This window comes from Cetorhinus maximus, chromosome 7 (assembly GCF_964194155.1).
Source record: "Cetorhinus maximus chromosome 7, sCetMax3.hap1.1, whole genome shotgun sequence".
NCBI classification, from domain to species: Eukaryota; Metazoa; Chordata; class Chondrichthyes; order Lamniformes; family Cetorhinidae; genus Cetorhinus; species Cetorhinus maximus.
In genome coordinates, this window is record NC_135885.1 from 39331049 (window position 1) to 39346113 (window position 15065).

A 15065-nucleotide genomic window follows, 5' to 3' on the forward strand; every position below is an offset into this window, starting at 1 on the left:
TGTTCAGGAGTGTTTACAACTAAAAATGATCTGATATTTACGAAAAACTGCATATAATTTGCATATAATCGTTAAATTAACTGAGGATAACTGCTAATGTTGAAGCAATGCTGCAATAGTCTTTTCATACATACCATTATGCAGCGCATAATACGGTCATTTACATTATGGCATCATTTGGTACATACATGGAATTCTGTCACAGACAACACTTTAAGTTCAATGAAAGGACTGTTGTCAACGAAGCCACTGTGTTATCAAGCAACTGTGGCATGCCAAGTGTCAGTGGTGTGTAACAGTTGTAATAAGGCCAGCAGAGTGCAGCTTACATGCATATCCAGGCTGCACAGAGACTATGTTCTCTAGTTGCTGAGTGCCTATCTTTGCACTCTATTTGGGTTTGTATTTGCGCGCTGTTTCGCCCTCGGCTGTCGTTTTCCCCGCGGCGGCCAATGGAAGAGCAGCCCTAGTCAGAACAATGGAAGGATGATGGCCAATCAAGGAGCGGGATGGCTCGGCAGCGGCCAATGGGAGTGCGGCAGTGGCTGGCGATAGTGCGCAGGCAGTAAGCGCTTCCACAGCCATTACAGTGAGAGACGGTGCGAGGCTGATTGTTAGTGTACGGAGCAAGTGGAAGCAAGGACTCTACAACAGTGGCTCGCTATTAGGGACGGAGGGGGGCCAAAATTCGGCATATTCTAAACGGGCATGTCTTACTCTCTTGTTTTACTTTACAAACGCGCGCTGTTAGATAGAGCGTTAGAATTAAAGTTAAAAAAATTTTTCCCTCAGCCGCGCTGTTTAACATGGCTGACGGCGGCTGAGGGAAAGCCATTATTAAACAGCAGCGCGTCGAGAGCGAGTTGAGTTCAACTTTTCCAAACCGTGTCTGGCACCGTCCGGGTGCCTCCGCAGGCGGGTTTGGGAGCGGGATCGGGTCGCCCAGGCTCCGGGCTACCCAACCCTGCGCTTTTTGTCGGGGTTGCAGGCAGTTGAAGGGGCGAAATGCGGGCTGTAAGGCGAGCTGGGCTGTTCTCCCTTCACACTGACGCTGCTATCAAGATGGAGCCATGTACTGTGTGTGTGTGTTAGAGGCAAGCGGCCATTCGCAGCTCTAACACTAAACTATATGTACAAAGCCCACACTATAACTATATACCACTCAGCGCAAAGACCACAGGCGAGAAAAACACGCAGAAAACGGGCGTCTGCAGATTGGAAACGGTCCGAAGACGGTGCTTGGTGACATTTGAAGGGGACTTTCTCTCATGAAGAAGGATTTTTCAACATGGAAGAAGAAATATATTGTCGTTGTTGTTTGACCTTTTTTTTTTGTTCTCAGCCATTGCTCCAGACTACGGGCGCTTCAGCCGCACCATTTTAAACGGAATGAAATATTTGGGGCGGATTAACTTTCAACGTGGAGAATAAAATATTTTTAAATCGGAGATTTTTGTTTTTATTTTCAATATATTTATTTATTTTTTTTTAAAAAAAAAATTATCCACCCCCGCCAGTGAAAAACAATGACAAGCAAAAGGCGCGGTAGTGATCAAGAAAACTAAGACAAAAGTTATTTTATTTTTTTGTAACTTTCGGGAGTATAACAACGTGAAATGTTAGACGGAGCTGTTAAATTGCGGAAATACTTTTTTTCTCTTCGGAATAAAGCAATTAGAGCTTTTTTTTTACTTGGGTTTTAAAGTTCCGCTAAGGATGGGATTAATGTTTTAAGGGCAGATTTGCAACAATGACATAACTCGGTGCATTTAATTTTGGCTGTCTGAATTTGTGCACTGTTTTCCCCCCTTCTAGTCCCACATTAAAATGTGTGGGCGCGGTTTTTCATTTTTTTGCGAATGGGGTAGCAATTCGAACTCTTAAGTTTGCTCATTTAAGTATTTTAAACACGGTTAAAATGATACATGTGTTCTGAATAATAATTCTGGTGATAGATACCGACATGGACGCAGGTAGTTTTAAGGTGCCGATGTGTGATGTGGACGCAGATGACATATCAACAATAGTGGTACTACTTGTACCCTGAAAATTTGTATTTTTAAGTGACGGGGAAATGTACAGGCTGCTGTACACTAATAAACGAAATTTTCGATTACAAGGCTTCCCTCCCCACCCCTCAACGCGGAGTGTCATACCTCGATTTCATGAACTACTTGAATACATGTGGGACATTAAGAATTGTACAGAACTGAATTAATTCTCTTGCGCTTTTTTTTTTCCAGAAAAAGGCCAAAATGGCAAGAGGTGATTCTAAAAAGCCCCGAGGCAAAATGTCCTCCTATGCCTTCTTCGTCCAAACTTGTCGTGAGGAGCACAAGAAGAAGCATCCTGATGCAAGTGTCAACTTTTCCGAATTCTCAAAGAAGTGTGCAGAAAGATGGAAGGTGGGTAGTTTGTATTCCTGTGTAACTTGGGTTGCACAGTTAATTCCCTCAGAATATCTGCAATCTGTTCTTTACCAAGATAATGTTGATGGAGGCTGTTTAACCCATCTTTCATTGTACATCTAGAAACTCTACAATGTATTTTCTTCCCCAATCTTAATGTAGCATCCATTTGTTCCTTTAAAAATAATTCAAAATATTCACCACCTCTACTCTGGAAATTCTTCAGTATGTATTCAGTACTGGTCGTGAATTTGCTTTTTACTGGTCTGAAATTGCCACTTTTTCTACTCTTGCAATTTAATTTTAAAATAATATCCTGACTCTCTTATCAAGAACCTAGCTAAATCAGCCTTAAAAATATTCAATGACCCTGCCTCTACTGCTCTTGAGGAAATAGAGTTCCCCAAGCTCATGATCCTCAGAAAAAAATTCTCCTCATCTTGGTCTTAAAATGGGAGACGCCTTATTTTTAAACTGCCCCCTAGTTCTAGTCTCTCTCATAAGGGGAAAAATCTTTTCAGCGTCCTCCCTGTCAAGTCCCTTCAAGATTTTGTGTTTCAATAAGATCGCCTCTCAAACTTATAAACTCCAATGAATACAAGCCCAACCTGTCAAACAATTTCTTCTTCCTCTGATGATATAACTGTGTTTTCCAAACATAAGTATTGCTTTCTTAATAGTCAATGAATTTGATCTGTCATCTTTCCACTAATTCCTGGCTGATTACAATAACAAGATGGAAATGTGTATACTGGAACTGGATTAGGCTCGGGTCGTGGTGAGCATGATTGAGTTTCGCAAAACTACCAGTCGGTGGTGGCAAGAACGGTATATATTAATGCTTGACATTTTATTTGGTTGACAAAATATGTAACTGCAGATTTGTATTTGTTTGGTCAGTCATGGAAATCCTATGTAGTGTGAGTAGTTTTTTTTTGCAAAGTTATTTTAGTTAAAAATTTTTTACAGTCCATGACAAGTAAAGAGAAACTAAAATTTGAAGATAAGGCAAAAGAAGACAAAATCCGTTGGGAGAAAGAAATGAAGAATTATGAGCCACCAAAAGGCGCCAAGAAGACAAAGAGAAAGAAGGACCCTAATGCACCAAAGAGACCTCCGTAAGTTTCCATAAAATATATTCTGAATCTGAAATAAAAACAAAATGCCAGAAACATTCAGTTGGTCAAAATGAGTGTATTGGGATAGCAGTGCTGGAAACAATGTTTGAATACTCATGTATTTTTCATAATGCTGCTCCCCCATATAAGCATCTAGCTTATATGAACTCCAATGCACTAACTTGCTTGGGCAAATGGGACAGCCACTCTGGCACTAACACCCCTGAAAGCTGCGATTGAGGTTGCTACTGCCCCTTTCGGATGGGGGGGGGGGAGAAAGTAAATTTAATGTTTCATACGTTTACTTGTACTTTGATTTTCACCTTTTTCTGTGTGCTTTGTGCAAGTTTACTTCCAAATAATTATTTAACTCCAATTCATTTCAGATCTGCTTTCTTTGTGTTCTGCTCTGACTGGCGCCCCAAAATTAAAGAGGAAAATCCTGGGTCATCAATTGGGGATACAGCCAGGAAGCTGGGACTGCTTTGGAATGCAACAGCTGCAAATGATAAAATTCCATATGAAAAGAGGGCTGCAAAGCTCAAGGAAAGATATGAAATGGTAATGTTTGACTGAAAGATACTAGATTAACACGTGGTCTTAGCTACATAATACCCTGTATACCACCGATGTGGTCCTGAATTGGCAGACTGGGGAAGAGGGGGAATAGTGGGTACAGATGAGTGGTACTGATTGGATGGATATTTGGAATGAAAACCAAGAACTCCTGAGGTCACTATACAACTTGGCACAAGACAATGATTAAACTTGCCATCACCTTGCCAGTGCAGGTGATACTATATCAGGTCTCGATGTAGAGGGTACTATAAAATCAAATTTTCAACATAAATACTGAACTGCATAGATTCTGGCTAATACAGTTAATGGGCAATTATCTACTGTTGTCTTTAACAAACTCTTGTTTATCTGGGCTAAAAAAAACATTTATTCTTGACTTCTAGGATCTTGCAGCATATCGTGCTAAAACAAAGTCTGAATCTACTAAGAAGGCTTCAGCTGCCAAAGTGGAAAAGAAGAAGGTAGTGGAGGAAGAGGATGATGATGAGGATGATGAAGAGGAGGAGGAGGAGGAAGAAGAGGAGGAAGACGAAGATGATTGAATTTTACCTTTCTTCCAGCAACATTTCTCAGCAATAGAGCATTTACCCCTGCCCTGTACACACTCTGCTTCTTTTTAAAATATATAAGGCTATGTATATGAGAATTTGATTTTAAACTGTACAGTTTATTTTTGTTTTGTATAGTTAACACACTATGACAGTGTATTTGGGAGGCCCAATGAGCCCGTTCTTAGTGGTGTTTTGTTTGACACTTAACTTTGGCCGGTACAGTGAGGGGGGGAAAATAAATTGGCTTGGCGAGAGCAATTTCATGTTGGTATATATCACCAACTGGCTTTGGGGAGGGGGAAGTTAATTTGCTTTTGAGCTGTTGTAAGGTTCTTGTGACATTGTGCTAGAAATTGAGATTGCCACACTGTAATTGCCTAAAAAATTGCAGCTTTTTGTTTTTGTTGACCTTTTGAAATGCTTATGAAATAAAACTTTTTATTAATGCTCTCCAGTTGTGTTTTATTTGGAAATGTGATGATTCGCTATGTCTCTTGCTTTTAGGTGATGGCTCAGCAGCTTGCCAGAGCTCTTGATTCCGCCGCACCTTGAAAGTGATTCCGAGTCTGACTTGTTAATTTGGTGGATAAATGACCACTGAAAACAGGCTTGAATTGATTTCACCTGCCATTTTTTTTAAGATGTTATAGGAGAAGTGACAAATTAGGAAATGTTTTCTTTGATCTGTTAATTCAGATCGAGTTCAGGTTACTGACCAGAGATAGTTATAAATCTGCTTGGTATGTAGCTCACTGGCATGTTATTTCTCTAGCCATAAAGTTCATATGAAAAACAACTTTTGTGCTCTGTCCTTTCTGGCTTGGTGCAGCCAACAACATTATCAATTCTTGTACATTTAGGTGACAAGTGAAAGCACTGAGCAGGCACTGAAATACATGACAGCTATATTTTAAGATAAACATTGAAGATGACCTGAAGAGCATTACTTGAACAAGTGGGAATGATTTCTTGAACATAATTCCCTTAAAATCTTTAAATAGGATTTAATGTACTATATTTTATTTAAGTTAAACACTTGGAGCATTGGGTCCAAGTGACCTTCAGAAATTTACTAAAGTTCTGACTTTCAGGCCTTAATAAAGAATTACATTGATGTGTCAAAGCAATTTCCCCCCATCTGCAATGGGAGAAACTTTACTATTTGAGGTTTTTCACATAGGCAATTGTTTCAACAAACGATAACGAATCCCATTCGTTCATTTATTTGTTCACAGGATGTGGTGTCGCTGAGCAAGGCCATTTATTGCCCATCCCTAATTGCCCTTGAGAAGGTAGTGGTGAACCACTGCAGTCCATGCGGGGTAGGTACACACATGGTGCTGTTAGAAAGGGAGTTCCAGGAATTTGATCCAGTGACAGGGATGGAATGATTATACACTTCCAAGTCAAGACGGTGTGTGGTTTGCAGAGGAACTTGCAGGCGGTGGCGTTCCTCGGCATCTGCTGCCCTGTCCTAGGTAGTAGAGGTTATGGGTTTGGATGGTGCTGTCGATCTTAACGACAATCTGCTTAAAATACAGTACATGACACACTGATGGCTCAATGTTGCTGGGGCAATGGATTTATGCTGTTGTCAGATGGCCAAATTGAATGGAGTCCTCTGAATTTTAACATTTAATTAACACTTCAAAATTAGCTATCTGATACAATTTTACAGAAGCCAAGACAAGTAATGAAGTAACAAACAAGTGAAGTAGAGCACATGCCTCTGCTATGCTGTGTCAGAGCTCTTTCTTGAGGTTTTTTCCTTGCCTGGTTGATGCTCTGTAACTGCAAAGCTGAAAAAGAAATTTTTAAAGAGCTTCCATCTCAATGAGGAGACGTTAGTTCAATCCACACCCAAAAATCTGCTCTGAAAACTCTGCTCATGTTTTCACATCTGTGACAAATTCCACTATAACAGCTGAGACAATCTACAACATTCTAAAACATCAACATTTTAAATCAAACAACTCACAACATTCTTTTAAAAAAAGTTAATTTGCCCTATCTCCCCATGTTTATGGAACCTTTAAAAAAATTCCAGGATCTGGATCTGCATCTTTGCCATAAACTAACCAGTTCTTCCTTGAGTCATATCCTATCTCTGTACCAAGTTTTGTTAAAATCCATCCCTTAGTTTTTGGGATATATCGTTTTAAGACAGGCTAAAAAGTGGGAAAAACATTACCATTACCCATCTTCAGTAGCAGGGATTATAAGTTAGCTTTATTCTTTAGAAAGCATACTGCTAGTATGTAACTTTAGGGGCAGAATTAAATAGGTCCCTGCTGGCAGGTTCACGGTTGGAGACCTGTAAAATTATCAAGGTGGTGTTCCAGCCACCTTCCAGTCCACCCCCAACCTGTTTACAGTTTTACCATGGGTGGACGAGGCCTAGGTCAGCCTGCCTGCCCTCACCACAACTGAGGCCCTTAAGTGACCAATTAGTGGCCACTGAAGGACAGCCTCCCACCCTGCCTCAATTTTGAGGCCAGTGGGAGGAGGTCAAGGATGGGTGTGAAGCCTGACAGATTTACCCTGCTTAGGCCTTAGGTGGGAAAGGAAGGGTTTGCCTCCCTCACAGTCCCCATTTCTCGGCTGGGGCCCCTACCCTCCAAAGTCTGCCCCTCGCTGGGCCAACAAGAAACCAAAAAGGAAAGCTTGTGGAGGCAGAGGGATGCCAGATATTGATTAAGTCGTGTCTGTCTTCACAACAGAGAATGAAGTTAATGCTGCACTAGAGAAGGGTAATAAAAATAGATAAAAAGGAGGTGCTATAGGTAGGTGGACCTGCACCTCCCCTCATATACCCTTTAATTCCAAAGTCTGACCTGAACCTGCCCGGGTGGAGAAAATGCTCCAGGCTCACAAGTCAGTACATCTGAGTATTCTTTTAAGTTTATTTTACCGCTGGTAGCTTACAAGCATCAGTACCATGCTCCCTTCAAGTTAATTCATTACTTGTTCCCTTAACTTTCGAACTGCACCATCCTGTTGATCACTCAGGAGTATGTTCCCATGTATGGGGGTGATCAATCCCGCCCACAATTAACTTGCACATTGCTGCCCCTGACCATAAACAAACGTTTCTTATAGGGCAAAAATCATACCCATGACGATGTTTGGTGCAAAACCCCTCCCGCTTTTGATGGTACCGTCTTACATCTTGCAACAATCCCACACCCTGGGTTCATGAACAGTCGGTTAAGTTTTTTGAATCGTTCATGGGAAGTGGGTGCTGTTGGCTGGGCCAGCATTTATTGCCCATTCCTAATTGCCCTTGAAAATGTGGTGTGAGCTGCCTTCCTGGACTGGTGCAATCTATGTGGTGTTAGGGAGGGAGTTCCAGGATTTGACCCAGGGACAGTGAAGGCAATCTATTTCCAAGTCAGGATGGTGAGTGACTTGGAGGGGAACTTCCAGGTGGTGATGTTCCCATCTGTCTGCTGTCCTTGTCCTTCTAGATGGTAGTGACTGTGGGTTTGGAAGGAGCTGTCTAAGGAGGCTTGGTGAATTCCTGCAATGCCATACACTGCTGCCACAGTGTGTCTCTGGTGGAGGGAGTGAATGTTTGTGGATGGAGTGGCAATCAAGCGGGCTGATTTGAATTGGATGGTGTGAAGCTTCTTGAGTGTTGTTGGAGCTGCACTCATCCAGGCCAGTGGAGAGTATTCCATCACACTCCTGGCTTTGTGCCTTGTAGATGGTGGACAGTCATTGGGGAGCCAGGAGTTGAGTTACTCATTGCAAGATTCCTAGCCTCTGACCTGCTCTTGGAGCCACGGTATTTATATGGCTAGTCCAGTTCAGTTTCTGGTGAATGGTAACCCTAGGATGTTGATAGTGGGGGATTCAGTACTGGTAATGCCTTTGAATGTCAAGGGGCGATAGTTAGATTGTCTCTTGTTGGAGATGGTCATTGCCTAGCACTTTTGTGGCGTGAATGTTGCTTGCCACTTATCAGCCCAAGCCTGGATATTGTCCAGGTCTTGCTGCATTTGGACATGGACTGCTTCAATATCTGAGGAGTCGCAAATGGTACTGAACTTTGTGCAATCATCAGCGAACATCCCCACTTCTGACCTTGTGATGGAAGGAAGGTTATTGATGAAGCAGCTGAAGATGGTTGGGCTGAGGGCACTACCCTGAGGAACTCCTGCAGTGATGTCCTTGAACTGAGATAATTGACCTCCAACTACCACAACCATCTTTCTTTGTGCCAGGTATACCTCCAACCAGCGGTGAGTTTGCCCCCTGATTCCCATTGATTCCAGTTTGCAAGGGCTTCCTGATGCCATACTCAGTACTACCTTGATGTCAAGGGCAGTCACTCTCAGCTCACCTTTGGAGTTCAGCTCTTTTGTTCATGTTTGAACCAAGGCTGTAATGAGGATCGGAGTCGAGTGGCCCTGGCGGAACCCAATCTGTGCGTTAGTGATCAGCTAAGCAAATGCCACTTGATGGCACTGTTGATGATCCCTTCCATCACTTTACTGATGATTGAGAGCATATTGATGGGGTAGTAATTGGCTGGGTTGGATTTGTCCTGCTTTTTGTGTACAGGACATACCTGGGCAATTTTCCACATAGCTGGGTAGAAGCTAGTGTTGTAGCTGTTCTGGAACAGCTTAGCTAGGGGCGTGGTAAGTCCTGGAGTACAAGTCTTCAGTATTATTGCTGCAATATTGCCAGGGCCCATAGCCTTTGCAGTGTCCACAGCCTTCAGCCATTCCTTGACATCACGTGAAGTGAATCACATTGATTGAAGACTGGCATCTATGATGCTGGGGACCTCCGAAGGAGACCAAGATGGATCATCCACTTTTGGCACTTCTGGCTGAAGATTGATGTCTTGTTTTTTGTTTCAATGATGCACACAGGCCGTTGACATTGTAGCTGAGCTAACTTTATTGATAACACATTTTCCTAACATAAACACATATCTTCAGGAACTTAATTCTATCTAGCCAGGCTCCAATATGTGCTATCTGACATTCAACTCCCAGGTCAGGTAACCCGCTATCCAGTACAGAGTACCGTTTAGTATCTAATACTGGAGTCCACTACCGCAGTCGAACAATTTTCATGACAATTCTCCTTTTTTAAAAGAAACATACTTTTATACAACTCAAGTATACAAATTCTCTTATCTATTCTTTCTCACTCAGTTTTGATCAGTCTGTTTTGTCTTTTACTCATCTCTGTATCTCTGTGGTTTTTTCACAATTCTTCCACTGGATGTTCTGAATGATGACAGGGGTGATTTTGAAGGACAAGGGGCATTTTCCATCTCTGTGTCACTATCACCCCTTGGATAGTTTTCAGGGCTCTCAGGCTTTGTCTTGTTTTCTGTTGCTTCACTGGTGCATTCTGTTTTTTGATCTTCAGCGACACTTTCTGGTTCAGAGCAGGGTTGTGTTTCATTTGTTTTCTGTAAGAATTTCTGTTTCTCCTGTACTGTTGTCCTTTTGGAGTCTGCACTATGTAAGACCTTGGTTCTCCTGTGATTCCTGTGACAACAGCAGGATTCCAGATCCCTTCATGCTGAATCCTCACTGTCTCTTTCATGTTCAGGTGAGGCAGAGGTCAGGCGCCTCAACCAAAATACTGTTTCTGCTTCTGCTGTCTCAGTTTGAGCAGGTCCTGTATGCTGTAGCTCACTGGCTGTGGAAACAACAGTTGGGGCACGTTGGAAGCTTTGTTTTTAGTTTTCTCCCCATTAAGAGCTGTGATGGAGATGATCCAATGGCCTCTAATGGAGTACTCCTGAAATCCAGCAGAGCCAAGTAGGGGTCTCTTCCGTCCTCCTTTGCCTTCTGCAACAGTGTTTTAAGGTCTGCATGGTACGTCCCACCATTCCTTTGGATTGTGGATATTTGGGACTTGATGTAATGTGGCAAAACTCCTTGTCCTGTGCAAATTTGTGAAACTCAGATGTCATCGTGCACTCGCACAATATTTCGCTCTGCGGGCGTGCGCGGGTGCCAGAGGCATGCCCACCTTTAATTAACAGGCCACTTAAGGCCATTAACAGTCCAATTGACGGCGATTTTTCATTGCCTGTATGATTTTGTGCTTGTTGCATGGGCAAAATGTTGGCCAGCCAACATTTTCAAAAACCTCATCCAAGGGCAGGATAAAAAGGGTCAGCAACATTGCCAGTGTGAGTAGTGAGGAGTTTGGTAGATAGTTTGTTGCTGGTGACCTATTGGTACTTGGCAGCTTCATCTCTGTTCAGGGCTACATTATTTGCAGTTCCAGGCTTCATTTCAGGTCTCCTTGGTGCCTCCAAGGACCCCAGAGGATTCAGACTGTTTGGACCCTTCCAGGTATCAGGTGATTGAGGTCTCCACTGGTAGCATCTCCTCTGAGGAGGAAGAGAGGGGCAGAAGGGAGAGGAGGCCAGGTATCCCAATGCAGCTTCCAGAGGAGTGATCTGTGGGAGGAGAGGCACAGGCACAAGGGGCGCAGGGCCAGCAGGTAGTCCAAGGCAGAAGGGGCCGCAGAAGACTATCCTGCTTCCAGGGTATACAGGCGACGATGCAGCTACCTCAATATATCTAGGTGCAATGCCAAAGGAGGCTCCGCCTCTCAAGGGAGACAGTGACCTCCATTTGTCAGATGATTGGGCCTGAGATCAGCTCCAACAGTGTGGGTGGAGACCCCATGCCTGTGGCTCTGAAGGTCACAGCAGCCCTCAACTTCTATGCCTCTGGCTCTTTCCAGGGCTCAGTGGGAGACCTGTGTGGAGTGTCCCAGTCAGCTGTCTACAGTTGCGGCAAGCTGGTGAAAGAAGCTCTGTTCAGGTCAGTTACTGACCTTCATTCTTTATCGTACAGATGAGGCCAGCCAGGCTGAGCGAGCCAGAGGCTTTGCAGCAATTGTTGGCTTCCCCCGCGTCCAGGGTGCAATAGACTGCACACGTGGCCATCAAGGCGCCAGCGGGTCAGCCGGGTGCCTTCATCAACAGGAAGGGATTCCACTCCATGAATGTGCAGATAGTGTGTGACCATAGGATGCAGATGCTGCAAGTCTGTGCAAGCTACCCTGGCAGCTCCTATGCCGTTTATATCCTCAGACACTCCCAGGTGCCAAGGCTCTTCAGTGCTCCAGCCCGATTGGATGGATGGCTGCTGGATGACAAGGGCTATCCATTGAAGAGGTGGCTCATGATGTCTCTCCGCCACCCAAGAACAGAGGCAGAGAAGCATTACAATTCGAGTCATGCCCCCACAAGGGTGGTGGTAGAGAGCACCATAGGTCTTTTCAAGATGCGCTTCCAATGCCTGGACCATTCAGGGGGTGCACTACAATACCCCCCAGAGTGGGTGTCACTGATAGTCGTTGCATGTTGCGCTCTCCACAATCTGGCACTGGCAAGGGGGGACCCACTGGAGGAAGAGGACCTTGACACAGTAGTGATTCAGAAGAGGAACTTGGTGAGGAGAATGCTGAGGACATGGAGGCAGATCTCGATAACCTCCAGGGAGGCAGGGACACCAGGGACGCCTTGATCCACGCTCCTTCAGCTAGGCTACCAAAGATCAGCTTTAACCACATGCTAGTGTTGCTGCCTCCATCCCAGATGTCTGAAAGGACCCTTTTATTTGAACACTTAGAACACTCAGTGCCTGTGCAATTAAGTTCAGAGCCACTTACGTCCAGCATTACATACTGGCGTACCCTGCACCAATCAAATAAAAAGGTGAAGCATACTCAGATCATGACGACAAAAACAACATTTATCTCATTTTGACAATTCCAAACTATTTACATAAACTTCTCTGGTCTTCATTCCCAGATCAGTGTAGATAAAGTAAACATAAATGAACATAAAATCACCCATGAGCTGTCCCTCTTGTGCTCACAGTGCCTTTAACTTACGTTTGTGAGAGCTACGTCTTGGTGCCCACCCACCCCACCCCCCCACCCACCCACCTCACTGGCACTGGCACTGGCACTGGAGATAGCCTGCCGACTCTGCCGTCTTTTTGGCCTCGATGACCTTGGCAGTTCTTCTCTAGCCAGTGGAGCCTGTGCTGGCCCCACCTGGGAAGGAGCAGCCAGTGACACGGCGGGCATCTTCCTAATCATCGCAGCCTCATCAGATGCCATGGTCACTGGCAGAGGGGCAGAGGAGCTGCTGCTGACATCCAGAGCACCCTGAGAGGAGCTCACAGAAACGCCAGGCAGCTTGAGCGCTAACGTGAGGTCGCTCTGGACCTCCCTGCTCACCATTCATGGACGGGCACCTAGCTGGGATACTGGGTGCCTCATCCATTTCCCAAACTGGCACTGACCACCTGAGCTCAGTCTTTGTGTGAGGGCTTGCAGGTCCAAGCGCAACCCCAGGAACCCCTGATTCTGTTCCTGGAGCTGCCCCTCCTTGAGAGTCGCCACTCTCTCAATGGAGGAGGCATTGCACTCGGCCATGAGGGTCAACACAGTGCTGATGCTCTACATGGACTCCTCCATAATGGAGACCATGGCATGCATACCCTCATGGATCTCCGCCAGATCCTCCTGCACATCCCGCTGGACATCCAGCATCTGCCGCCTAATGGACAATTCCAGAGGCTCATCATCAGCTTTCGACTGAGCATTGTCCTGGTCCCCAGCAGTTCTCCAACTGCCAGTGCCCTGGGGACTCACTGCCTCCGCCTGCATCTCAAGCGAGTGTGAAGTGCCCTCACCAATGTGCACCGAGATGCTAGCCACTGAACTAATGTCCACCGAGGTGCTGGTATCTGCACTGGTGCCTGCTTCAGAGAGTGGGTGTGACGCTGGTGCAACAGAAGCTCGATGGTCCTGCAGTGTCAGGGGTGGCCCTTTGGGGTCAGCAAAGCAAACACCTGGTGGTGAACCTAAAAGGGAGAACAAGGACCTGTCAATAGTTAAAGTCATCAAACTGTCACTGTGCATGCCAGGCACCCTGGTGAGACAATGGAGATCTGCATCATGGTGCCATGGTCGTTCCATGATCAATGGGGGATCCAGGTTTGAGGCTCACATCAATGAAGAGACTACACAAGAATGGTTGCACAATCCGAAACTCTCACCTCAATGCGCTGCACTATTACCTTTGACTGACACCCCGCCTCTCCATGCCCGGTTGCACAGGGAGCATGCTGACACTCAAGCTCCAGGGTGTCTTGCTCGAACCTGCTGAGCTTCAGGAGGTTGGGCTGCCCTCCACCAGTACATGCCCTCTCTGCCTGGTTATGGCTTGTCTTCTCCTAAAAGAACAGTTAGTCCACTCTCTACCTGCAGCGCCATTGCAGCTTGGCCAACCCCACCTGAGGAACACCTCACAGGGCACATCCAAGTCATGGCCCTCGAGCTGCAAGGCACTAAGTCTAAGCAGCCAGGGCTCACCCCCTTGGCCATCTCCAGTGTCATTACATTTGGCACTCAGACTCTTGCACCCCTGAGGTCCATGGGGGGATGGCCACACCTTAACACTCCTGAACACTGTCCCATGCCAACACAGTACTCACCCTTCCTGAGTGCAGCAGATCATTGAAGCACTTCTGGCACTGCACCCACATGCACCGCACCACATCATGGCTGCTCACCATTGCTGCCACGTCCTCCCATGCCCTCTTGGTGAGGTGCGGTGGCCTCCTCCTCCCATCTCTGGGGACAAGGGTGTCTCCCCAGCAGCCACCTCCTCCAGGAGAATGGCGAGGCACATATTGGAAAATTGGGGGGCTGAGTGCCCACCCGACCTGCCCTCCCGCCTGCCATGTCCAACTGCACTCGACTCGATAACTTCGGTTTGGGGATGCAGAGGAGACGTCCTCCCGTGAAGGCCTTCCAGGGACTGCCTGAGCCGCTTTTAAACCAGCCACTGAGCCGCCATTGGACCCGGTGGTTGACAGGCCCCCGTCCCCGCTCAGCCCTTCCTGACCAGTGCGGAGCAGCGTTTCGCAATAGGTGGACATTAATTGGCCAGCCAGCGTGAAATTGCGGTCGGGGGCCAATCGCAGGTGGAAACCGTTTCCCGGCTGCTCCTAGGCTCACCCACTGCACCTGCCCGACAACTTCAAAATCCTGTCCTATGTCTTGTTTTTTGATTCAATGATGCTCATAGGAAGTCAACATTGTTGCTGAGCTAACTTTATTGATAACACATTTTCCTAACATAAACACATATCTGCAGTAACTGAATTCTATCAAGACAGCCTCCAACATGCGCTATCTGACCTTGAACTCAACCCCCTATCCAGTACAGAGTACCATATAGGATCTAATATTGGAGTCCACTACTACAAGCAACTATTATCATGACAATCCTATAGAGGGAGTGCAGTGAAGGTTTACCAGACTGATTCCTGGGATGGCGGGACTGACGTATGAGGAGGGATTGAGTCGGTTAGGATTATGTTCGCTGGAGTTCAGAAGAA

General features: G+C 45.7%; 1 protein-coding gene across 1 annotated transcript; it reads left to right on the forward strand.

The window, feature by feature from the left end:
- Positions 1-574: 574 nt before the first annotated feature.
- hmgb1a (high mobility group box 1a) lies at positions 575-5106 on the forward strand. Its single transcript, XM_078545365.1, has 5 exons — positions 575-706; positions 2244-2405; positions 3378-3526; positions 3913-4087; positions 4489-5106. Exons 2-5 carry the CDS (start codon positions 2256-2258, stop codon positions 4645-4647), a joined length of 633 nt encoding a protein of 210 aa, XP_078401491.1. The 5' UTR covers positions 575-706; positions 2244-2255; the 3' UTR covers positions 4648-5106.
- The last annotated feature ends 9959 nt before the right edge of the window (positions 5107-15065 follow it).